Genomic DNA, 25,636 nt, shown 5'->3' on the forward strand with positions numbered 1-25,636 from the left:
ACAGGGTTCTCACTCTTTATTTAAAAAAAAAAAAAAAAAAGCAGGTAAATCTTAAATTTACGGTGGCGCGTGATTACGTCACCGGAAGTTATTAGCGCTCAGCAGTTTGCAATTGCAGCTTGTGATCAGAGCTGTTGCGCTCTATCTTTTATCGTCATGATTCTCATTCAGAGTTTGCTTCGTGTACAGTTCACCGAGGGCACGGGCAAAGAATAGGAATCTAGGAGGGCCCAGGGAAAAGCACTTTAAAACGGTACATGTGAGCTACAATCGTTAGACTGCAAAAGTGTGTCACATGCTTCCGTTTCAGGCTGTTTCCCGTCATGGCGTGCGTGTTTGCTAGTGTGCATGCGCGCGCCGGTAAGGGTAGATCCCGGAAAAGCCGAAAAAAACGACCATGTATAATAAGGCGTTTTTTGCCGAAAAAAACGACCATGTATAGTAAGGCATTTTTTGCCGAAAAAACAACCATGTATAGGAAGAAGTTTTTAGCCGAAAAAAAACGACCATGTATAGTAAGGCGTTTTTTGCCGAAAAAGCAACCATGTATAGTAAGGCGTTTTTAGCCGAAAAAAACGACCATGTATAGTAAGATGTTTTTAGCTGAAAAAAACAACCATGTATAGTAAGGCGTTTTTAGCCGAAAAAAACCCGACCATGTATAGTGAGGCGTTTTAAGCCGAAAAAAACGACCATGTATAGTAAGGCATTTTTAGCCGAAAAAAACGACCATGTATAGTAAGGCGTTTTTAGCCGAAAAAAAAACTACCATATAGTAAGGCGTTTTTTGCCGAAAAAACGACCATGTATAGTAAGGCGTTTTTAGCCGAAAAAAACGACCATGTATAGTAAGGCGTTTTTTGCCGAAAAAACGACCATGTATAGTGAGGCATTTTTAGCCAAAAAAAACGACCATGTATAGTAAAGCGTTTTTAACCTGAAAAAAACAACCATGTATAGTAAGGCGTTTTTAGCCGAAAAAACGACCATGTATACTAAGGCGTTTCGAGCCGAAAAAAACGACCATGTATAGTAAGGCATTTTTAGCCGAAAAAAACGACCAAGTATAGTAAGGAGTTTTTAGCCGAAAAAAACGACCATGTACAGTAAGGCGTTTTTAACCTGAAAAAAACGACCATGTATCGTAAGGTGTTTTTTAGCCGAAAAAACGACCATGTATTGAAGGCGTTTTTAGCCAAAAAAACGACCATGTATAGTAAGGCGTTTTTTTCGGCTAAAAACGCCTTACTATACATGGTTGTTTTTTTTCGGCTAAAAACGCCTTACTATACATGGTCGTTTTTTCGGCTAAAAACGCCTTACTATACATGGTGGTTTTTTTCGGCTAAAAACGCCTTACTATACATGGTCGTTTTTTCGGCTAAAAAACGCCTTATGATACATGGTCGTTTTTTTCAGCTAAAAACGCTTTACTATACATGATCGTTTTTTCAGCTTAAAACGCCTCACTATACATGGTCGTTTTTTTTCGGCTAAAAACGCCTTACTATACATGGTCGTTTTTTTCGGCTAAAAATGCCTCACTCTACATGGTCGTTTTTTCGGCTAAAAACGCCTTACTATACATGGTCGTATTTTTCGGCTAAAAATGCCTCACTATACATGGTCGTTTTTTTCGGCTCGAAACGCCTTACTATACATGGTTGTTTTTTTCGACTAAAAATGCCTTACTATACATGGTCGTTTTTTTCGGCTTAAAACGCCTCACTACACATAGTCGGGGGTTTTTTCGGCTAAAAACGCCTTACTATACATGGTTGTTTTTTTCAGCTAAAAACATCTTACTATACATGGTCGTTTTTTTCGGCTAAAAACGCCTTACTATACATGGTCGTTTTTTTCGACTAAAAATGCCTTCCTATACATGGTCGTTTTTTTCGGCTAAAAACGCCTCACTATACATAGTCGTTTTTTTCAGCTAAAAATGCCTTACTATACATGGTCGTTTTTTCGGCTAAAAACGCCTTACTAAACATGGTCAATTTTTTCGACTAAAAATGCCTCACTATCCATGGTCGTTTTTTTCGGCTAAAAAACGCCTTATGATACATGGTCATTTTTTGGCTAAAAATGCCTCACTATACATGGTTGTTTTTTTCGGCTCGAAACGCCTTACTATACATGGTCGTTTTTTTCGGCTAAAAACGCCTTACTATACATGGTCGGTTTTTTTTCGGCTAAAAACGCCTTACTATACATGGTCGTTTTTTTCGGCTCGAAACGCCTTACAATACATGGTCGTTTTTTCGGCTAAACAAACGCCTTATGATACATGGTCGTTTTTTTCAGCTAAAAACGCTTTACTATACATGATCGTTTTTTCAGCTTAAAACGCCTCACTATACATGGTCGTTTTTTTCCGGCTAAAAACGCCTTACTATACATGGTCGTTTTTTTTCCGGCTAAAAACGCCTTACTATACATGGTCGTTTTTTTCGGCTAAAAACGCCTTTCTATACATGGTTGGGGTTTTTTTCGATAAAAAACGCCTAACTATACATGGTCATTTTTTTTCGGCTAAAAACGCCTTACTATATATATACATGGTCCTTTTTTTCGGCTAATAATGCCTTACTATCCATGGTCTTTTTTTTCGGCTAAAAACGCCTTACTCTACACTGTCTTTTTTTCGGCTAAAACGCCTTACTATACATGGTCTTTATTTTCAGCTAAAAACGCCTTATGATACATGGTCGTTTTTTGGGGCTTAAAACGCCTGACTATACTTGGTCGTTTTTTAGGCAAAAAACGCCTTACTATAACATGGTCGGGGGTTTTTTCGGCTAAAAACGCCTTACTATACATGGTGGTTTTTTTCGGCTAAAAATGCCTTCCTATACATGGTCTTTTTTTTTCGGCTCGAAACGCCTTACAATACATGGTCGTTTTTTCGGCTAAAAAAACGCCTTACGATACATGGTTGTTTTTTTCAGCTAAAAACGCCTTACTATACATGGTCGTTTTTTTCGGCTAAAAACGCCTTACTATACATGGTTGTTTTTTTTCGGCTAAAAATGCCTCACTATACATGGTCGTTTTTTTTCCGGCTAAAAACGCCTTACTATACATGGTTGTTTTTTCGGCAAAAAACGCCTTACTATAACATGGTCGTTTTTTTCGGCTCGAAAAGCCTTACAATACATGGTCGTTTTTTCGGCTAAAAAAACGCCTTACGATACATGGTTGTTTTTTTTCGGCTAAAAATGCCTCACTATACATGGTCGTTTTTTTTCGGCTAAAAATGCCTCACTATACATGGTCGTTTTTTTTCCGGCTAAAAACGCCTTACAATACATGGTCGTTTTTTTCGGCTAAAAACGCCTTTCTATACATGGTTGGGGTTTTTTTCGATAAAAAACGCCTAACTATACATGGTCATTTTTTTTCGGCTAAAAACGCCTTACTATACATACATGGTCCTTTTTTTCAGCTTATAATGCCTTACTATCCATGGTCTTTTTTTTCGGCTAAAAACGCCTTACTGTACACGGTCTTTTTTTCGGCTAAAACACCTTACTATACATGGTCTTTATTTTCAGCTAAAAACACCTTATGATACATGGTCGTTTTTTGGGGCTTAAAACGCCTGACTATACTTGGTCGTTTTTTAGGCAAAAAACGCATTACTATAACATGGTCGTTTTTTTGGGCTAAAAACGCTTTACTATACATGGTCGTTTTATGGCCGACCATCGAGAGTAAGGCGTTTTGTGAATTGTTCCTTGGTGTGAGGGTGAGCGCGAATAGTTGTGCGGAGAAGAGGATCCGAAAATGGATGGCCGTGCACATTTTTGAGACCGCACAGGAAGGCTGGAATCAAACCCTGCACCTCCGCAGCGCGGGACCATCGAACTTACCATTTGACTACCACTTACGGAATGAATCCTCTGTGTTGTCCTTCGGTGTGAGTGAGAGAGCGAATAGGATCAGAAAATGGATAGCCATGCATCTTCATGAGAACACACAGGAAGGCTAGAGCTGGAATCAAACGCTGCACCTCCGCAGTGCAACACCGACCATTCGACGAGCAGACAGGTAACAATTCACATTGTCCGTAGATGTGAGTGTGAGCACAAATAGTTGTGCGGAGGAGAAGATCAGAAAATGAACGGCCACGCACTTTTTTGAGAATGCACAGGAAGGCCAGACAGAGCCTGACTCGAACCCTGCACCTGTGCAGCGCAACGCAGACACACTAGCCATTCAACTTCATGAACACTCTACCCACGGGTCCTTCAAGTTCATAAAAATCCATCAAAAAGCGGTGAAATTTTGTTAATTGTGCTTCCTGGTTCCCGCTCGGTTTTTCCCACCATCTCCGATCAGTCCCGATGATGATCACTTCGGGTCATTTCGGCCAATTTGACATACAGTATGTCAAATAAATGGTTAGCTGATTGCCCCTAAAAATAAAGATGTGCCCTTCCTTTGGCAGCAATGAATTGAACACCAGCTCAGTTAAATGTGGCTTTCCGTTCATTAAATCCACCGTGAATCCCCTGCTGAATGGAGAAAAAGTCCTTAAAAGTGGATAAATTAGCCCTCAAAAGTCCATAAATAAAAAGCAAGTGGAAGACTGGGAACCCTGGTGAAGGGTGGGCGTGTAAGAGGACGCTAAAGGCACATCCCTAGCAGGTACGAGTCGCCAATGAGTGAAGGGTAGGCGTGTCAGAGGACACTATAGGCATACACAAATGAAATAAACACATGTTCATTTTAAAGGATTTTTATTGATTTTCGAAACTTTCCCTGACAATTAAGAACATAATTTTATAACTTTTTAAAAATTGATTTTTATGAACTTTAAGGACCTGTGGGAACCCTGTTAATGTTAGGTTAGAGTTTCAGGGTACAGTTAGGGTTGGTGTTAATGTTTAGGGGCTGGTTTAAGATTCAGGTTTATAGGATTAGGGTTGATTAAATCATGGTTTAAATTCTGCTGCACCAAACTTTAAACGCGACTGTGGGGTCAGCTCTCCCTCGAAGCCCCACTCAAGTTTGAAATAGATTACATTTAAACCTCCGTCCAATTTGCACTCTACAAGGAAGTTGAAATTTAAATCTGTTGCACAAAAACTTTAAACCCCAGTTTAAAATGTGATTGTGAATTAATTTTAAACCAACAGTTGGGATTGTTTAACTTTAATAACGAGACTGACGGGAATACAGCAATTGTAGACAGGATACATTCAGTTGTTTGTGCAGGAGCATTCGGGGGTGTATAAATACTTCCCACGTGCCGATTGTTCTCTTGGAGATTGATTTTAACACAAAGGCACTCAAAGTCCATGGAATCAACAGTTGGCCAATTAGATTCTGCAGTCAAATGACCTCTTAGTTATCAATTGCTATAATTACCCGAAATGTTAAACCAGGTTTCAGAAATTAAACGAGGATTTTAAGTGAGCCGGGCTCTCGGTCAAATCTGGGTGACAAACTCCTAATGTTTGGGCGAAAAGTATACATGCGGTAAGCACAATTCATAAACTATTGGTTGTACTACCACCCTTGTTCCACTGGGTGGCGATGTATTGATTCAACAGCCAGAATTATGAAGCACACGGCAGAATGTAATCACTTTCAGTTTATTCGTGAACGTCACAAAACAACGGTTTCGATACATATTTCTAATTATATTGTAGTATGCCTCAACATGTAAAACGCTTGACATTTATGAAACCATCAAGGTCACATAGTCACGTTAAACTTTCAAACTGACATCGCACAAAAACGCCCTCCAGCGGCGTTCATGTTTTAATTGCATCTTTTGTAAATACTTTTCAAATTGGAAACTTTCAAACTGACATCGCACAAAAACGCCCTCCAGCGGCGTTCATGTTTTAATTGCATCTTTTGTAAATACTTTTCAAATTGGCATTGCACTCTTAATACATCCTTTAAACTTCTAAATGGTTTAGTATAATGCCATTCTTTTTTTTATTTACTTACCATGCAAGTCCATTCCGTGACTGTACAGTTAATGTGAATTAGCAGTTCATCTGTGCGGCCTATTCAAGTCTGAATCATACAGCATTATGAAATGAAATACAGTTGTTGGACAGTGCAGACCCACACTACGAGGAACAGCGGGTACTTACTGGGTTTAAAAGGCCTGTAGCGCCAGCTGAGTGGGTACAAGGCTGAAAAGTGGAGTGGGAGGTGCTACAGACAAACAAGATACAAAGCAGTTAAGTGATCGGAGGGAGCTTTTTAATCCACATTATTTACTGACAAAGTCCTGAAGAACTTAACCAACCTGATCGGACGCCTGCACAGAAAACAGGTGGCTAACAGGACAAACGAACAAGGAAGCATTTTAGTACCCTGAAATACGCACACTGCAGTAAATAAGGCTAGGTGTAAATATTTTCTGGAAACGGCCATTTGTTGTGCTCTCTTGGCTAGGCCAGGTAAATACGGTCGCACCCTCCAACCAAGGATGTACTAGCTGGTATTTGCTGCAGTTCCTGTATTACTGGGTGTGACTGGCATTCGGCATAAAGCGCAAAGTGTGTGTACAAATCAAACACCTTCAAGTCATTTCTATCGCTATCTCTCTCCAGATGTTTTATCATGCATCGCTAGGGACCACAAGTTGACCATCTTCATTCGAGGCCAAGAGCCTTTGGTTAAGGACAATATTCAGGCTTTTGGAATACGATGTCATTCAGACCGATGACACCAAAATGGGAGTGATGGCCAACTTTGTGTTGCGCGTCAAACGTACAAAACTTGGTACAAACCTTTGTGACTCACCTTCACGCACGTCACAACAAACCAGCACTGCAGTTTTAAGGTGGATTTTATTACAACAGCTTGATAAAACATTACAAAGGATGCACACAGGGACCCCTTTTTTAAGCAGGAAATAGTAAAACAAACCTGAAATAAGAAGAAACCTAGACTCATGAGCCACAGAGCGGTAACACTACAAAGTTGGAATCATCACCGGAAGACCCTCACCAACCAAGGTTGGGGACGCAAGTCCAACAGCACCTAAGCATGCTGTGAGGGCCGCCAGTGATCGACAAAATAAATGAAGAAAAAAAGAAAAAACTAATCAATGAATGGTTTACAGGATAAACTTGCCTTTGTAAGGGGTTGGTACGTTCATGTAAGTCCAGCAGCTTCAACAGAAATATGAATGACTTTAACACACTTCACCCCTAAGAACCTGAGTGAAACCTACGAGGGGAAAGAGTTTTTATCTTCACAAGTGATCAAATAAAGAAATTGAAGCAGTCTGGAACTTGTGTAGTTACATGAAATGTCCATGTGTTGCCAACAACAATTAAGTCTTCGCCACCGCGGGCTTTACTGCTCTTAGGTCTGAAAATGTACAAGGATGAGAGAAAGGTATGAACCTCAAACCTAATGTGGGGGATGCTTTGCCGCTTCAGTAGCGCCCAGCGGGAGACATGACAGGAGGCCTCATGCCCATGGGAGGGCCTCCCTGGTAAGAGGGCACCAGAGGAGGACCCTGCCCGAATGGAGGCATCCCTCCAGGCATGTAGCTTGGCATGCCCTGTGGGGGGGCACCGTACTGACCTACAGAGGACACATTTGGGGATTAGGGAAGGGGGGGGGATAAATATTTTATTTAGAATGAAACATATTTAAAGAATTTGATTTTCATCTTTTTTAAGGTACTTTTTAATTTAATTATTCACCCCAAAATAACCACATCATTTTAGACAAATGGAAATGTTATTTTTGTTATTTTGACTTCAAAATGGCGCCGCGAGAGTGGCTGCCTTTCCAGCAGCTCCTATATTTTGTTGTTCTACTTCTTCCTTTCATTACTTTGCTGCTGTGAATTGGGAATTTCTCCATTGCTTGGTGGGCAGTAGTAGAAGGGTGGAGAGAAAAAAACACTGAGCGTCGCTTCTTGTGCCACGTGACTCCACAAACCAGTTTGTGCAGTTAGTTCATAACGTCATGACCATTGTAAACGGGTGACGCCCGTAATTGACATGGATTGAAAAACTGGATTCTAAATCCGGATATGGGCCCCGCAACAGATTGCGTTGGACCTTTGAAACTCCAGTGTGTGTTAAAAGCAGTTGTCTCCTAACCATGCATGGGATGCCTCATGCCAGGCTGCTGCGGTGGCAGGCCTTGCTGCGGGGCCATCATGCCGCCGACAGCTGCCACTGGGGGAGCAGCCGCATGGGCCTGAGCCGTCCTGGCTAAGAGACGCTGGTAACGGGGCAACTGGGCCCTCAGTTCCTCCTGTGGTCAGTGACAAGAAACAGAGCAGCTATTTAGATTTCAAGCAACACTGCTGTGGCCCTTTACAGCACAATGACGAATGTCCATAAATGCACACAACTGAGGCTATGCAAGCTTGGGTTGCTCTTCCAACGTGGCCACAAGAGAAACAATCTACGAATTTTGTCTAGATAAGAGTGTGTGAATTAACGCTGTGATTAGCATGCATTAAAATGAACAATACTTTGCAAGCCTTCCTTCCCTCCACTGATTGAAAATGCCATTATATGCATCAGCCATTACTTACTGTGGAAATGGCAAAAAAGAGAGTTCAAGCAACTTACCAGCGAGATATCCTCATCAGGGTGGATCAACTTACTAGTTGCACTCGTGGCGGAGAGGGTGGCAGGTTTAGTGGGCACTGTGGCCGGGGCTTTGGCCACAGTGCTGCTAGAGGGGTTAGAGGAGGAAGTGGAAGCGGAGGAAGAGACAGAGGGTTGGGTATATGCAGGGAATGTTGCTTTGGGTGGGTCGGAGGAGGCCGCGGTGGCGCTGTGGGGGTTTGCTGCGGCGGCTCCTGAAGCGCTTTGCTGGGCCTGCGTGGACAAGAGATAGATGAACAGTGGAACATACGACAGCGACCTGCTACACACTGAACTGCACTTTAACTAATCCATCCCGAGAATGGAAATGCAATCAAGTGAAGCCCCGCTGCATCGCGGTTCGTCGTTCGCGCCAGTGCTTCTGCTTATCGCAGTGATTGTTTCTCATGGGTTACTGCGGCATACCATGAAAATTCAAATTTAGCGCTGCTCAAATTCAGCGTAGTGCCCTGTTGTGTTGCAACATACCGGGAAGCATTGTAGACCGCTGCTACAGGATGTAGCTGCAGTGTGAAAAGGTGCAAGAAAGGCATAATAGAAGGTCCCTAACTACGCTTGTGAAGATTGTTTTATGCCGTTGGTTTGTGTTGCTGCACCGTGGCTGTTGACGTAGCCGTTTTTTTGACATTTACAAAGGCTAACATCTGCTAATTTATGTTGGTCTGTCAATTTCACTTCACACTAGGGCAGCATTAAACTAGCAGACTTTTGTGGTTTGGTTGAACATTTTGGTGGTGAAATAGACATGGTTGAAATTCTCTTCGAAACGGTGTCAGTTTAAGAGTAAATGACAACAGGGAGTGGCAGACACCTTGGAAGCTAGGAGGCTTTGTCTCTTATTTGGAGAACTGAAAGTAAATTTCCTCAAAATTAAGTTACACAATCGTCTCGAATTTATTGTCAGCGAGAAAGTGAGGAAAGACCGAGTTTGTGTCTTTTAAAAACTTTAGATGTGTTTCAAGCATATGGTAGGGAAAAGCTAAAAAGAAGATGGCAGGAGTGCAAAAAGTGAAATCTGATCTGATGCAGATCACGTGCGGCAGGCACCTCAGAACCTGATTACCTTGCCGCTGGTCTGAATAAGAACATCCTTCTCCGTTCTCATCATCCAAAGTGAATTCGCCAATCTGAAAATCCTGAACATGGGAGGTTTTGCACGACTATCAAAAGATGTTAACATATTGTGGGTGGGTTTGGAATGTTCCCCCCACAAGAAACAGGGCTCCACTGTAATTATAATGCGTAACCCTACCTTGTACTGAATTTGGGGTTTTAATTTTAATACAATGACTGACTGTACTGTACACATTGCGTATTCGAACCCAGACAACTCATGCATGTCTACAGAGGGCAAAATGATGCAGACTGACACTTTGTCACTGTGTATCATCGTTAGTAGGGCTGGGCGATTATGAAAAAATAAAAAATAAAATCCAGATTATTTTGACTGATATCGAAATTACGATGGTCAAGATTTTGCATCGGGTTAAAAAAATATATTTATTCAACTAATAAAATTCAACTCTAAATGAAACAACAGCCACAAAACAGCAATATATCAAAGTATTAAATAATAGCAAAAGATAAATACCGGCTGTACCTGCTGTGCGTGCCTCGACCTTTTAGGGGCAGTGTGGTGCCATCATGCATGAAGACACACGCTTACATTAAGACAAAAAGAGTAAAAGAAGAAAGTTGCGATTGAATTTTATAAGTCATAAATAAGTCAATTTTACAGATTTGGAAAAATTATGCTGTTGAGTATTGCTATATTTCCTGGTTGTATGTGTCACGAATATGAATTATTTGAAGGAATATCACAGAACTCTATGCAAACTTTCGAATAGTCTTGTCAATGAAATTTCACACTGACTGCTCGCAGTGGCAATGTTTCACAAAGTATCTTGTCTTGAAAAATACAATGTGTGTAATTATTTTTGTTGTGCGTTTAGTTTTATAGTAAACTCCAAGCAGGGGGTCATTAAAACCCTTAATGTTGGCTCAGCCAGAACACGGACGTTTGTCACACACTTGCAGCACAAATATCATGGTGCATTCAGGGTGCTTTCACAATGTAGGAACTTAAAAACACACACCGTGCCGTTCAGCACCTTAAAGGTGAAGTCAACCCCAAAATGTACTTGACAAGAATATGTTCAATGAAGCACCACCAGTCTAAACATGGCATTCTAACGAATACTGCATTGGCGGAATATGAATTCAGCATCAAATTCCAACCATTTTTGTCCACCTTAGGGGGGGGGGCAGCCATTTTGCCACTGGCACTCGACTGAAAATGACATCACAGTTATTCAGAGCTCAGGTAACGACCAATCACGGCTCCCCTGTTTTCTAAATTTAGTCACATACTGTTCGCAAGATGTGCATTGATTGGTTGTTCCTTGAGTTCTGAACAACCGTGATGTCATTTTCCATCGGCAGCAAGTAGCAAAATGGCTGCCCCCGAGATGGATAAAAACGGGTAGATGCTGCTCGAAGTCAACCCAAATATTTTTTTGACAGTAGGTTGTCCGTATGTGCCTCCACAGTCTAGAAACTGCATTCTGATTAATATTGTTAAGCAGCAAAATCCATTGGTTGTGGCTCAACTGTTTTCTGTAGCTGAGCCATGATTGGTCAGTGCCTGAGCCCTGAGCAACGATGATGTCATTTTCAATTGACAGCAACTGGCAAAATGGTCGTCCATGAGATGGACAAAAAAAAAACGCAAGGATTTTGCTGCTTAATTCGTACTGTGCAATATGAATCAGAATGTCGTGTTCGGACTAGTGGAGCTGCATAGACCAGATTATGGTTAAGAAAAGCTTGGAGCTGACTTCCGCATTAATTCACACTCCACAATATTAATCAGAATGCCGTGTTTACACTAGTGGTGCCACACAGAACATTACTGTAAAGAAAATGTTGGACTTGACGATCACTTTAATCGTTCTTCTTCTGTTATAATAATTTTTTTTACGATTGTGAGAAGCCAAAATCGAAATCACAATTAAATTTCAATTAATTGCCCAGCCCTAATTGTTAGTTAAAAAAAAAAAAAAAAGCTCATGCATCGAAACAAAGATAACAGCCTGGTGGTTCTCTTGGCTAATTCTGTGACCAAATGTAGACGCTGGACTACCTTTGCGGAAGAAGTACAACCACCATCAGCGATCGCTTACTACACTCCAGGCAGAGTTAGAGTGCGTGTGTGTATCTGTGAGAAGCAACATGCATCTAGATGCCAGCCACAGTCTATCTGTGAGCGTACTTGTGGGGTGTTAGGAAAGGGCGGCTGAGAGGAGGCAGACTGATGGTCTGCAGGTGGAGAGGAAACAGCTGCTGTGCCCATCTGCAGCATGGTGAAAAGGAGATGACACCATTGGCACGTCACAAGAGATTTGAACATTGAAAAAAGCAGGGGATGAGGGCAAACGAGTTGACCAAATGTGAATACTGTAAGTGAAAGCTGGAAAACGTCAGCTAGTCCTGACTCAAAAAACCTCCACATGGTAATCATATAAAACACTTTCATGGAAGTGGTGATGAAAATATATTGTGCGGGCGGTGAGAGGTAAGCGGATGTATTGTCGGGTTCCAACCTGTGCTGCACTGGGGAAAAGAGGCTTGGTGACAGCAGGCTGGGCCGCTGGTACTGTTGGTCGACTGGGTATGACTCCTACTGCGGGGGCGGGAGTCATGTGGGGCATCCCTGGCCTAGGAGCCATGTGTGGAGGCATCCCTGCGAGACCCAGGAAAGGAACATGCTCATAAATCAAAAAAGTAGAACACACCATTTATTTTCTCAACATGTACAAACACAATTCCGATGAAGGTGAGATGTTGTCTTAAAGATGAATAAAAACAGAATACAATGATTTGCAAATCATGCCCAACCTATATTGAACTGAATACATGACAAAACTGAGCATACTGTGTGTGGCAGTGTAATGTATTTTCTGCCAATGCACTTATTGATTTGCTGTTGAGAGTTGGTTACGCTTAGCTGTAAGACACATTGTTTCAGCAAAACTGAAGCGAAGCATCAATCATTTACTCCGGGCATCTCTTCACTACTAAGAGTTTAGCAGAGCTTAGCCTTAGCATGCCTTCTGCTGTTAAATACTACTCCTCCTCTCGTGGTAACGATACTTGTCAGAAGTGTCACTTATTCGCTACCATGAGGGCAATAATTACTTTTAGAGGAGTGGCTGTTGTTTTGCCACAACGCTAACAGCTATGCGGCACCTGCAAAGCTAGTTTTGTGCACGGGGAAGAGCAAAGGCCCCGATTTGGGGAAATACAGCGTGTTAAAACTTGCTTCTCTACAAGTCAACTAACCTGGTGGCATTCCAGGCATGCCTGGCATCATGGGAGGCATCATCCCACCCATTGGCATCATCCTGCAAAGGACATTCAGATGAGTAACTGGCTTTTCCCAGAACCTTTCAAGCACTGCAAAACATCTGATGATAGAAGGATCCGATCTAACACAAAATCCAAGACTGAGATGGTACCCTGGAGGCATGCCGTGCATGGGAGGCATTCCATGCATCATGGGTGGAACACCTGGCATCATTGGAGGCATTCCTGTAACGGTGATGGGGAAAGAGCATTTACCCAGGTGATTGGATAGCTGCAAGCCACAGGCTGCTCAATTTGATCTGTCTAACCTTGATATCCACCGGGAGGCATCCCGGGTCCCCCAGCAACAGGTGGAATTCCTGGCTGAGCCATGGGTGCAGCATAGCCTGACTGAGGTGGCACTCCGGCCACCTGCGGTACCGATGGACCCGGTTCATCGTCGTCGTCATCTTCATCTGAGTCATCTGGGTTTTTCTTTTTGCCATCTGAAGGAAGGAATAAATAATGTATAAAATGTAGGTCTCTATCTCACGATTATTTCAATAATCGATTAATCTTTTGATTATTTTGTTGCTTGATCAATAAATGAAAGAAAAAAACATTTCATCTTATCCTTTTATTCTAAAATGAAGTTATTTCAAATGTGCAAAAAATACACAATTTACTTGTTTAGTTCATAACATGTCAGGAAATGGCCAAATATGTTCATAATTGTTTTCCAAATTAAAAGCAGATGGTTGCACATGTATTATTTTGATTCAAAACAACGATTCATGAAAGCTTTCTTGGAGAACTACAAAAAAAAACCTTCAATTTTAACTGCAAAGAGAATTTGGATCATTTTAAATGAAACTGGATCTCTAAACGATGAACCAATTTTCAATATACTGGATATGTATCAATTAGTTTGATAATCAGTGGTCTAAAACTGTAGTTCAAGCTTTAATTTATCAAGCACTTTGCTCAAGGAAGCACAAACCTTGAGATTTCTGTTCTAATGTCCGTCTCCTCTCTTGCATGTCTTTGTCAGGGATCCCCTCCATGCCATAGATTTCCAGCTCAATATCCGTTCGTCCGGGAATCGCATTTGGCACACTGTCAATAGTTTCTTTGTGTACCTGTAATGCATGCCAAGTGAGCTTCTCTGTACTAGAAGATAAATACAATCGGAAGCGATTGACGGTCAACCCACCTGCATGCAGTGAATGGCCAGGCCTGGACCAGTGTACAACTTCTTGTGGCAAATGTGACATTTGAAATGCTTTGCCTTTTGGTGTTGAATGAGGATTTTTTCATCGTCAAAATCTCGATTGCAATACCTTAGAGGAGAAACTTAAGGAATGTTCTCGACTTACGTAAAAGCAAACGAAAGCACATTGTTCAACGAGAAAGACACTCACGTCTTCGTTTTTAACAGTTGTGTTGGTTTAAATATCACAATTTTTAAGGCAGCATATCTTGTAAGAATTGCCTCGACGCGTAACATTGACCCGCCGTCAAAGCGGTAGCAATCGTGTTGATTACAGTCGGCCAGGCTAGGTTCACTTATTCACTGACATCTGTTTGATTTAAGGATAAATAAAATTCAGGCTGAATTATACCAATATAACTACTTATGACTTACATTAACAATACTAAATATCGCACCTCGGCAGCACACAATGACTTTAAATCCGCATTTGGTACCTTACACATCGATAAACCGTCAGAGTGAGCTTAGGCCTGTCTTTTGTCAGGCTAGTTCCAAAATGTTGCGCCTTTTTTCCTCGCCGTTCGCTTTTCCATTCAAACGGATACCAGCACCAAGGCTTCATTTGCTTCTTCTTCTTTCTCCCCATGCTTGCAACGAGTACCGAAAAGCAAATTGTAATCTCTTAAATTCTTATTATCTGGTTGACGACAGCATGCTGTTATTCAACCTCAACGCCGAAAATGGCGCCTAACGCAGGAAGTAGAAGCGATGTTTCGTTGCATGAGGTGACGTCACATTAAAGGACAGACGCCCTTAATTTACGATGATTGACTACTGTACTATAATTTTAGTTTTATTTGAAATAGCACAAAAGATTATTATTAGTGTATTCTGACAATATCGTGTGTTACTTTTCCGTCTGCAACGATACTAAATTGGGTGGGGCGAAAAACCGGGGACAGACCCTAACTCTCGCGAGATTACACGCAGTTCGTCAAGACTCCGCTTGATGGCGACAGATGTCGGGCGAAAGGTGTTAGAAATACAGTACAGTACTACATTTTATTTATACTGCATGTCAACAATTTTAGTTAAAATTAAACACTGGTACAGTTAACACTGTTTATTCCATGTGCACTATGCTGTGCTCAGTTTCATTCATTTTATTTTTTTGCCTGCAGTTTCCATATTGTATTAATTTCCACGCTATGCTTGTTTACCTTTTCTTTTTTTGTATTACATAATTCTAATTTAGTTGTGCAGGGCACTGTCATTATTGGTTATTTTATTCGACGTGAGAGAATACCAGTTCAATGGCAAGTTAGGACTATAGTAATCCCTCATTTTTAGCTATTAAAAAATAAAATGATTGGCAACACGGTGGACTATTGGCAAGCACCTCAAAGTTCTGAGGTTCGGATTTTGACCTAATGACCACATGCGCTTTCGCTAATGGATGAATGGATATTGACAAAATGTCAAGTGTTTGGCTTCGGTATAAAACTGTTTAATGCACTCCAGTATGTACATATCAAATCTACAAAATATCCACAATGTTAAAATATTAGTACCCATCAGTGTTGTGTCACCGCCCTTATAATACATACGTAGACGGTTTTTAACTCACTTTTAAATAGGATGCATACAAGACACTATATACAGTACAATGGAGATAGACCAGACAATGTACACTATATACCAATATCTTAGAGTAAAAACAGGAAACATGTTAATCTGTGTTTAAACGCACGATAATCAAGGTTTGTGCGACGTAGTTACCAAAGAAATATAAGGTTAAAAGTACAGTACTATCGACAGCTCAAATCAATAAAAAACGGTATTATGCTTTGACAGAGGCAGACAGAGCATAGATTTCTTTCCCATTTTTGGATAATGACAAACTTGAGTGTGAACTGACACCAGTTCAGACAATCAAAGCCATGCCCGTGTGCACTTCTGTCCATTTGGTTGGAATAATATAGATATAGTAGTTCACCATTATCAACAAATAACATCATTGCAGACATTTACAATCTCTAAACACAACAGCTTGGCATCACATCCGACAGTTTAGCATTCTGAATGGCACTTGTGCTTGTGCTGTGGATACACATTTTGGTGCAGTGGTTACAGAAAAAGTCAGACACATGCATGAGGTTCAGATAACATGGAACTACTACCCTCGTTTCATCTCTCTAGTAACTTGAAATTAACCATATCGTTGCAGCTCATGGTAGCTTAATGCATCTCACTTATGTGCAATGAAAAACTCTCAGACTTGGTATTATTATTATTATTATCATTATTGTTATTATAGACAGAACAGTTCCATTACATTTAAGATGAACCTCTCTTTCACCAAGCTGCATGAGTAGGCACCATCGGATTGAGTGTAGCAAGAGACTATGTCCACATGTACATGGAGTTTAAAAAAATGCATTAAAAATCCCAACCGTTGAGTCAAAAATAATTTTAATAAGTATCACGATCGGCCATGGGTTCGCTTCCAAGCCTGTGTGGAGAAGCAGAGTACACAGAAGTTGAAAAATTGCAAGAGTGACTTCTTTCACATTCGTCAGTAGTTTGGCCTTGACGAAGGTCGATGTAGTTGCGCTGAACATGGTCATTATACAACTGTTACAAAACCACACTAGTCAGGGCAGACATGTCCTTGAGGCTTCACATTTTTTATACTGCTCTATTCGGGACGAAGAGGATTAAGTCTGGTCACATGTTTTTACATGGGAAGGGATTGCAAAGCTTCCTCTAGAAATGCAGCAAGTGGATGAAAACAGAGTCCACTTGAGGGACAGAAGGACGAAGGGGGTCCTGGTGTCACGGTGGTGGGGGCAACCGCACATCAAGCAAGCTGTAGGCAAAAATGTTCCAGAATATGGCACATAGCACAAACAAGGTATAGACGCAGAAGAAGATCCAAAAGAGGGACTGTTCCTGGAGCCGCTGTTCATAGTTCTGCAGGACCACCACCCCCAGTGTGAGACCCACCATCACCCCGCCCAGGTGAGCTACAAAGCTGGGGTTGGGGCAAGGAGGAAAGGCTGGCGGGTAGAAACGGAGCCACACCGCCCGGCCAAATTCGACACTCACTGCATGTGTGCAAAAAACACAGAAAAACATGTTTTGTTTTGTTTTCAATAAAGATTGGGATTCATATTACTATCTATCTATCTATGCAGGAGTTTTTTGCCTAACTCAAATTATCCTCAAAATGAGGGTAGTTCGAGCGTGGTTTTTTTTCTCCCCCTCTGCCTCCCTTGTGGTTTCTTTCTGACTTCTGGCTCGAGTGAACGCTGGCGCGTTTTGGCTGCCGCTGCTCAACCTGTATTGTTTTGTGTTTTTTGTTATTGTAAAGTGTCCTTGGGTGTCTTATAAATAAAATGTATTATTATTATTATTATTATCTATCTATAACTATATATCTATATCTCTATATCTATATCTATATATATATATATAGTATATTACTATGTAAAATTTACTACAGGATCAAGGAGGAGCTATCCGTAAATTAAATTTAAAAATACACACAGTCAGGAAGATTACAATAATTATTAAGGCACATGGACAGCTCGTGTACAGGGTGCATGAAAGGGTTAAATTGCATACTTTAAATACATACCGTACTTTACGTAATTACAGTCACTTTTTTGACTTCCGAGGGGAGGAAGGAGGCACTTATTTGTTCAATTAGAAGACACAGCCAATGATTAATTTACGAAGATGATCTACTACAGAAAATCTCAGGTTATATTTATTGCTGGGTAGCCAAAATAAGCGGACTTACTGCACACCAGAGCCATGGCCATCCGGAATAATTTAAACTGACACTTCATGCCGGACCAGTTCTATAAAAGAACAGACAAGTGAACAGTAAAAGAGTCAACATTATGCTCCAAAATCAAGTCTTTTCCCATCACAAAATGTGATGGAATGTATGGCATGCGCAGATGGAGCCACACCTGCTGCCGGGCCCCAAAAAGAAGCTGCTTTGATGATCAAGTGCAGTGAGGGATGTGATAATCATCTATTCACAGTGAGTCACACGCACACACACACACACACACACACACACACACACACACACACACACACACACACACACACACACACACACACACACACACACACATACATTACCATGACTACATTGGCCAGGTGTGCCGAGACCAGGGCATACACCCCGCCAGACGAACCGACCACGGGAGCTGTCATGTCAGTGACGGACACCGCAAGAGACCCTGCAGAGACCAGACGCATCACATATGAGAAAACTTCACCTGGATATTTTTAGGCACAACATGAGAAGTGCGACAAATGATAATACAACTCACACACTCTGCGTAGATTCAACCGCCCAGTTTAAAAATAGAACCCAATCTATACAATATCCCTTCCAGACTGAAAGGGCTTCATGGTTGTAATAAAATGAAACTATAAAGGGCTGTCCAATTTGTAATTAAAAAGAAGATTGAGGATCTTAGCGAGCTAAGCTATTTGAAGCTAATTGAATTAGTGTTTGATTAGATGAGTGACGCAGACTTCATTTTTGATCCTGGAAACAGCAGTGTGCAAAACCGCAGTGTCTCTGAATTGCACTATACGTGCACCCGCCGCTTCACTCGGTGCACTTGTTCAGTAAGTACCGGTAGTATTGTTCTGTTTCGATTGATTCTTTTTTTTTAAATATGCAGAATAATTGGAACCAAATTTGTCACATAAGCCCCAAATACTATAAAGTTAAATAAAATATACCGGTACATCCCAATAAATGAGAAAATGGTGCAAAATGTCATTTATCTCAGTAGTTCATTCATATAAAGTCACGACAGAATGAATTGAATCTTTTTTTTTACTGTGCATATACTACGGTTTATAATTTTAAAGATGATACTGTAGTTGACAGAAAACACAAATCCCAAATTCATCACCTGAAGAAATCGGAATACTGTTAAACATAAGGTAAGAAACAATCTTTTTATGTGGCAATTGGTAGGAATCTGGCTTTCATAAGTATTTTCCTGTCTTTACTAAATCTTCATAATATATGATTTTCACTGGATGAAGAGAACAAAAAATAAATACAAATTCAAGTTATTATCCACTATTGCATGCATGCAAAGCAAGCAAACATTTTTTTATTGTTATTGTCTCTTGATTACACCCTTCACTCAGCTGTCAACAAACAAGTTCATGGAGTCCCACAAAAGGGCACAAATTTGTGTTGTACCAAGAGGGCCATTGACCGCTCAATGACTCATGACGTGACCTGTGACCTCTGCCCTGACACCCCCCCCCCGTCTGTGTGCCAGCTGAGCTGCTGTCTGCTCGCCATGATTGTTTGAATGTTCTTTTTAAGACAATTTCAGTCATGTGATCATACGAAAACATTTGAAACATTTTATTATTGATCCAAAAAAAACATGAAATAAATAGAACCAACTATAATGGGAATGCAAAATATAGATAAATAAAAATAGGATCTGAATAAATGAATGAAACAACAAATGTGAAGTTATTGAAATCTCCAAATTATCCATACTTGACCAGAGTTTAAATGGTTGTTGGTCTACCCTGCAGTTGACTGACAACCAGGCCAGGGGGAACCCCGCCTCTCGTCCACAGTCAGTTGAGTTTGCTTCCAGTTGTCCTGGGACCCGATTGTGGACAAGCGCCATAGAAAAAGGTTGGATGGTAGCGGGACATTTCAAATAAACACGAGATTTATTATTTTCTTTTTAATGTCCGTGACCCAAGCGTTATATTTCATAGCTAGATATTAAATTCAGATGTCTATGAGTGATAAAATATCCGGTAGTAATGACTGACTTGTAAACATCTGATCATGAAAATGTGATGGCCCATTTACGCTGATATTTACTGGATCATGTTGATGTCTGACAGGAAATATGACCTGCGGTCAGACAACAACGAACTAAAAACACAAACAGCGAGCGCGTTATCTCCGCTGGTGGTCGATATCTCATTAAAACAGCTGACTTGTGTGTGTCTGATTTATGCTGTTTCCCTCCTCATTTCACTCTGGGCTTAATTCTGTATAGGCCACCTCAGCTGGTATCCACAGGGGGGCTTGTCACTGACCCGTGCACTCACACATCGCAAACGAGCAACCGCACAGTGGGAGTTATTCAGAGACGGAGACGATTTGCATGAATATTAATCCAAGTCTGAATGCAGCATTTCATATTTTAGCCATTTAACGCACTTCCCCTACTTTTGGTAAGACACGCACACAGACGTCCAGACAACAATAGCCTGTGATTGTTGACGGATGATGTGATGATAGTAGCTTCATCAAAATGACAATAGCGACATTCAAACTTTAAAATTCATGTTGGGTTTGTGAGCGAACTAGTTATTGAGTGTATTCTTTGCTTTTTGGTTTAATCGAACTGCTTGCCATGATTCTTGGGGCACTGCTTGATTGTACATGTCAAGGGAGGGTACTGAGGGACACTCCTCAACCCCCAAAAGACCGCCCACAGAGCCATCTGTCCAGATGACACACACACACACACACACACACACAGAAGATCGGAAAGTGATGCTGAAAATCAAACAGATGGGGCATGCAATTGGGCTTGAAATGTGAGACCTTGTGTTTTTGTTTCTGTGTGTCTTGCTGCGTAGTCCACGTATGGATATCGTCCATTAATGTGATGAACTCATGCAGTGCTTGTTGGCCTGCCCACCTGCCAGCACGCCACACGCATAGACGAGTCCGATCCTCGCCGCCCCGTGGACCATCTCCAGGGGGACTCCCACCAGCAGCTGCATGGCCATGTTTAGGCTCAAGTGTTCTATCCTATCACACACACACACACACGCACACACACACACACACACACGCACACACAGAATAATCAGGAGATAAAACGCATCAACTCTCAAGGGAGAGGTAGGATTTTAAGCTAAAGGTAATGGAATATAATTAGTGGGTATCTAACTTTTGTGGGCATGCTTGACCAGTTTAATCAACTGCAGTGTAGGAGATGTGTTCCACACCCACTAGTGTTAGGGGAAAAAAGTGCGTGATGCAGGGAGACCAGATACATTTCTTCATTGAATAGTTCTACCTTTCCCACGCAATTTAAACACACGCAAATGAAAATCTGAATCTTTTAATTTTTTTTAATGTGTCTTTCTTCCCTTGTTAAACTTTACTTTATTACCATTAAGTAATGTTAATTTTATTAAATTCTTTTGGCAATTTTTTTTTCAAAAGCACCTTTGTCATTCCAATAAAGTCATATCATTAATAAATCTATTTTTATGGCAAGCCGTAGGAATAATACATGCCATAAGGAAGTTTAAAAGTGCTTTGACAACAAGTTCCCAATGAAAAACCATGAAAGCAAGAGTTTGCAAAAAAAAAAAAAAGGGACAAAATCCAGTTTTGTCATAATTGCAACAAATGTGAGAATGACCTGAGAGTAGAACATTTGTAAAATGGTCTGTGAAAAAGAATCCGGACCTACTGGCCACATTCCGACGCTTATTTGATTTGAACAAACCACCACGTCAGAGGAAAAATAACCCATCTATGCCTGAGGGCTGAAATGTACACATACATAGATAAATATAGTTCCGGTTTAATGGTATTAAATCCGAATTCTGCACTTAGAACTGCAGTCAGTGCAAATATAGTCAAATATTTGTGTTTTCAGGAAACACGATGCCTGTTATTGTGCAAGCAATATTTAAAAAAAAAATCTATTTTCACACAAAAAACACTGTGTAAACACATACCAAGGCAGGATATAAACATTTCCTGCGACCTTCAGAGCTGTAGCACGCTTCATTCCAAACCTCATTTAAGCAGCAGACCCGTACTCATTTGTATCCAAAATCCAAAAGCGCAGCTGCCATAATAATCTCGCCTCTCTTTTCCGATCCCTCATTTGCTCGTGTTCGGCGTGTGAATAAAAGCACCAGCTCTGCTTGATGTTTGCTGACGGATAAATGACAAACTGCAGCAAATAGGGCCGACGTGGCGCTTAAAAGCGGCATGTTTTGACTGCGTTGAGCACACAACAAAGGGCCGCGGCAGGAATGAGTGCAAAGCGTCCCAGCAAACAAGCACGCAAACAATTTCCACCAAGTGTGCCAATAATCTATTTAGTGCATGACAAACCATCACCAGATGGTTCAATGATCACGGGGGGAGGCATTGGGGTGGCATTGATTATAAACACACAAGGGCATCTCCAGGGCAAGATAACAGCAACTGACATGCTGAGGGATGACCTCCAATCTAAGGCAAAACCGTTATGACTGATATCACGGACTCACCGGAGTTAAATTTAACACGCTTGTTCTAAAGTCACCGGATCGCAAATTTCAGTCTCACAAGATCTGCGAATGATGGACGGACACGGATACCAGAAGGCAAAGGTGTCAAAGTCAAGGCCCGGGGGCCAGATCTGGCCCGCCACGCCATTTTATGTGGCCCGCAAAAGCAAATCAAGCATGTCAAGTTCCATGATGCTTGCTAAATTCTGAACCAAAATCTCAAATTGTCATATGTAATCCACAATAACGGCCAGTATTCTTGACTTCTGATTTGAAAATGAGCGATTCATCCATTTGTTGTGCGTTGTGTATGTAATATGTGGAGGGGGTTAAACTTTTATATGGTTTCCCAAAAATTCATAATGGCCCTCCAAGGGAAACCGTAACTACAATGTGGCCCGCGACAAAAATTAGTTTGACACCCCTGCCATAGGGTATCTTGCCTTGAAAAATAGGGGCCCTATTTTTGTGCCCAGCGCCAGGCTAGAATAAAATCCGGTTGAAATGTGAGGACGGGAGGAATTCTCTTTCTTTCAGTCCTTTCACAGATACGTGCAGGTAGAAATGCGTGTACTGGAAGTGCAAAGGGAAGCCGCCACCATGCTGTGTTTTTCTTCAGTTCAGATTTATTTCACAACGATGAGGAACACTTGTTTTCCTGTAATTAGTTTAGATTCCATTTACATATTGCATCTGACGTCGGGCACAAGTGTTGCATTTGATTCATTTTGTCATTTAACAAGATGTCATTTATTTATCGATTGACTGATTTTGTGTTGGGCAGCCCGGTGGACGAGTGGTTAGCGCGTCGGGCTCACAATAAAGTCCAATCCAATCCAGTGTAGAGGCGCAGGGTTCGATTCTGGCCTGCCTGTGTGGAGTTTGCATATTCTCCCCGTGCCTGTGTGGGTTTTCTCCGGGTATTCCAGGTCCTCCCACATTCCAAAAACATGCGTGGCAGGTTAATGGAAGACTCTAAAATTGTCCCGAGGTGTGAGTGTGAGCGGGGATTGTTGTTCGTCCATGTGTGCCCTGCAATTGTCTGGCAACCGGTTCAGGGTGTCCCCCGCCTACTGCCCGAAGACGGCTGGGCTAGGCTCCGGCACGCCCTATGATCCTTGTGAGGATAAAGCGGATCGGAAAATGGATGGATGGATGGACAGATGATTTCGTGTTGTGGTTATAGTTTGCCGTACAACTCACCCAGTGTGCATAAAAATGTAGCTGAGGTACCTCCAGGCCTGGGCCCGGAGCTGGGGGTGGTAAGGTAGAGGACTCTTAAGGAATGATGGGCTGGACACCTGCAGAACTAGGCGGTCCAGGTGACATCCATAATAAAAAAAAACAACGACCTAGGGCAGGAAATATAGACAGCGGCAGTCATTTGACAACCCGACCAATTACAAACATCGGTCATGGCAACTTTGAGGAAAGAAACTATGACAAGAAGTAAAAAGGTGTGTGTGAAAGCAGACAACAGACAAGGGGAAATAAGATTCAAGAGTCAAACCTCCAAAGTGGAACATTTTAACATTTGGATTGTCAGCCAAAATAAAGTCAAACATTATCACCATTTGATGGCTTTCTGTCGGAACATCACAAGGAAATCAATCTCAAAAACATACCGGTAGAGTTATTTCTTGATCACATAGAAAAAGAAAAAAAAAGATGAAATCATGATCTTGATGTCTTACATGAAGATTTTACCTCCACGTTTGGTTAGACTTTTGAGGAAGTTAAATGGCGGCTGAACTTCAATTTGTAAGACTTAGTTCCACTTTGGAGGTTTGACTGTACAAATCGAATCAACTCAAACTCCAGCAGTTGACTGATGAGCCCGTCAATAGTATCAAGCTGTGCAACCTCAATACTAACAGACTTGGTGAAATCATATGGTGCTGAAAAAAACAAAAAACAAAACAGTGGTCCAACATTGTTGTCATGGAGATGCATGCTAAGCCCTCCCCCCACCCCCCACTTCACATTAATAAGACCGGTTAGAGGCACTGACTGACTGAAAATGGCTTCTAGGTGACATTATCATTAAAAGAGGGTGAAGATTTCAAGGTGTTTGTCATTGTCGAACAACAATTAAACATTTGCCATAATAGTAACCGATAGTGTGGAAACCGTTGTATTTGCTCTTTTCCTGAATTATTCTTATTTTTAGGTGGTACTTGGTGTAAAACGTTTGAGAACAACTGTTTGAACATTTCAGTCCATCCTTTGAATTGGATCATTTACCTCAAGAATGGTGATGGTCAGGATCAGCCATGGAGGGGGCCAGTAGTTGTAGCTGTCAAAGTACCACTTGCGATCCACTTCCCGCGGCAACGTCTCATAAGCAACGTGTCGGACCAGGCGCTGGGATAGACCCAGACCCACCTCATCCCGCAGACTGCCGCCCTTTAGGTGCCTGCCCCCCTGGAGGATCGCTCTCCGGAAGCTATTGGAACGCTTGTTACTCATCTGGAAACAAGGGACATTTGAATCGAAGTTTAACGCACCCTACTGAGAAGTGTTCTGCTGCACTCGCCTGACTTTGATGCAGACAGTCTCAGTGTGAGTCTGAATGGTCGTCTGAGTGCATATGTGCCTTGCAATGACCTGACCAAATTGCGGTGGCTAGATTCAGAGCCCTATCACGAATAGCGAAAAAAATAAAAATAAAACTTGGGTCATTGACACGCCCCCACACAATGTCCATAAATGCTGATATTAATAGTTTAAACCCTAATTTTCTATACATTTTTATACATGAAAATAAATGATTTTGGATTTCGCGCAGGAAGCAACCCAGGCTTCCTGCCCTGACACGCAAAGCTAATCATCCACTCAGGATGTATCACTTCACCAAAGTTCCTTGGACCAAATGTAAAAGAATCAAAAATAAAAGAATTGGCCTCGCTGCTCCAAAACTTTTGGAAGGGAGCATCCTCCGTCAACTCTCCAAATGCACTCAATGTAGGACTAAAGTCTGATGACGCAGCTTTCCGAGCACAGGCAACACAGACTATAGAATACCATTATCATCACCTAGCAACCAACAAAAACCCTTCCCCTCACTGCTGTCTGCCTCCAAGGAGTTCAACCCCCCACCTAAAATGTCCCTTTTATTGGGGTGGCCAGCTCA

General features: G+C 41.6%; 2 protein-coding genes across 4 annotated transcripts in view; both read right to left on the bottom strand.

Moving 5' to 3' along the window:
* Positions 1–6,805: 6,805 nt before the first annotated feature.
* znf207b (zinc finger protein 207, b) lies at positions 6,806–14,939 on the bottom strand. Of its 2 annotated transcripts, XM_086119964.1 has the most exons (11): positions 14,778–14,939; positions 14,173–14,299; positions 13,960–14,098; positions 13,289–13,465; positions 13,133–13,205; positions 12,957–13,018; positions 12,218–12,357; positions 11,887–11,967; positions 8,577–8,828; positions 8,097–8,253; positions 6,806–7,569 (listed from the first exon to the last, which is right to left on the bottom strand). In XM_086119964.1, the coding sequence occupies exons 1-11, from the start codon at positions 14,816–14,818 to the stop codon at positions 7,418–7,420; spliced, it is 1,401 nt and encodes a 466-aa protein (XP_085976090.1). In that variant the 5' UTR covers positions 14,819–14,939; the 3' UTR covers positions 6,806–7,417. The 2 variants fall into 2 exon arrangements, with proteins under 2 accessions (XP_085976090.1, XP_085976091.1); XM_086119965.1 differs by lacking the exon at positions 11,887–11,967.
* Positions 14,940–15,663: 724 nt separating this feature from the next.
* The window catches only part of rhbdl3 (rhomboid, veinlet-like 3 (Drosophila)), a 31,941-nt gene continuing 21,968 nt past the window's right edge, over positions 15,664–25,636 (bottom strand). For both annotated transcript variants that reach the window (XM_086120741.1, XM_086120740.1), the window contains 6 exons: positions 24,748–24,972; positions 23,707–23,855; positions 20,904–21,016; positions 18,331–18,431; positions 17,978–18,038; positions 15,664–17,279 (listed from right to left, as the gene is read on the bottom strand). In XM_086120741.1, the coding sequence (XP_085976867.1) occupies positions 17,008–17,279; positions 17,978–18,038; positions 18,331–18,431; positions 20,904–21,016; positions 23,707–23,855; positions 24,748–24,972 (921 nt within the window). In that variant the 3' untranslated portion in view covers positions 15,664–17,007. The remainder of the gene's footprint in view (positions 17,280–17,977; positions 18,039–18,330; positions 18,432–20,903; positions 21,017–23,706; positions 23,856–24,747; positions 24,973–25,636) is intronic.

The sequence above is a fragment of the Hippocampus guttulatus genome, chromosome 9 (genome assembly GCF_054856545.1).
Source record: "Hippocampus guttulatus isolate MCC_2025c chromosome 9, RoL_Hgut_1.0, whole genome shotgun sequence".
Classification (NCBI taxonomy): domain Eukaryota; kingdom Metazoa; phylum Chordata; class Actinopteri; order Syngnathiformes; family Syngnathidae; genus Hippocampus; species Hippocampus guttulatus.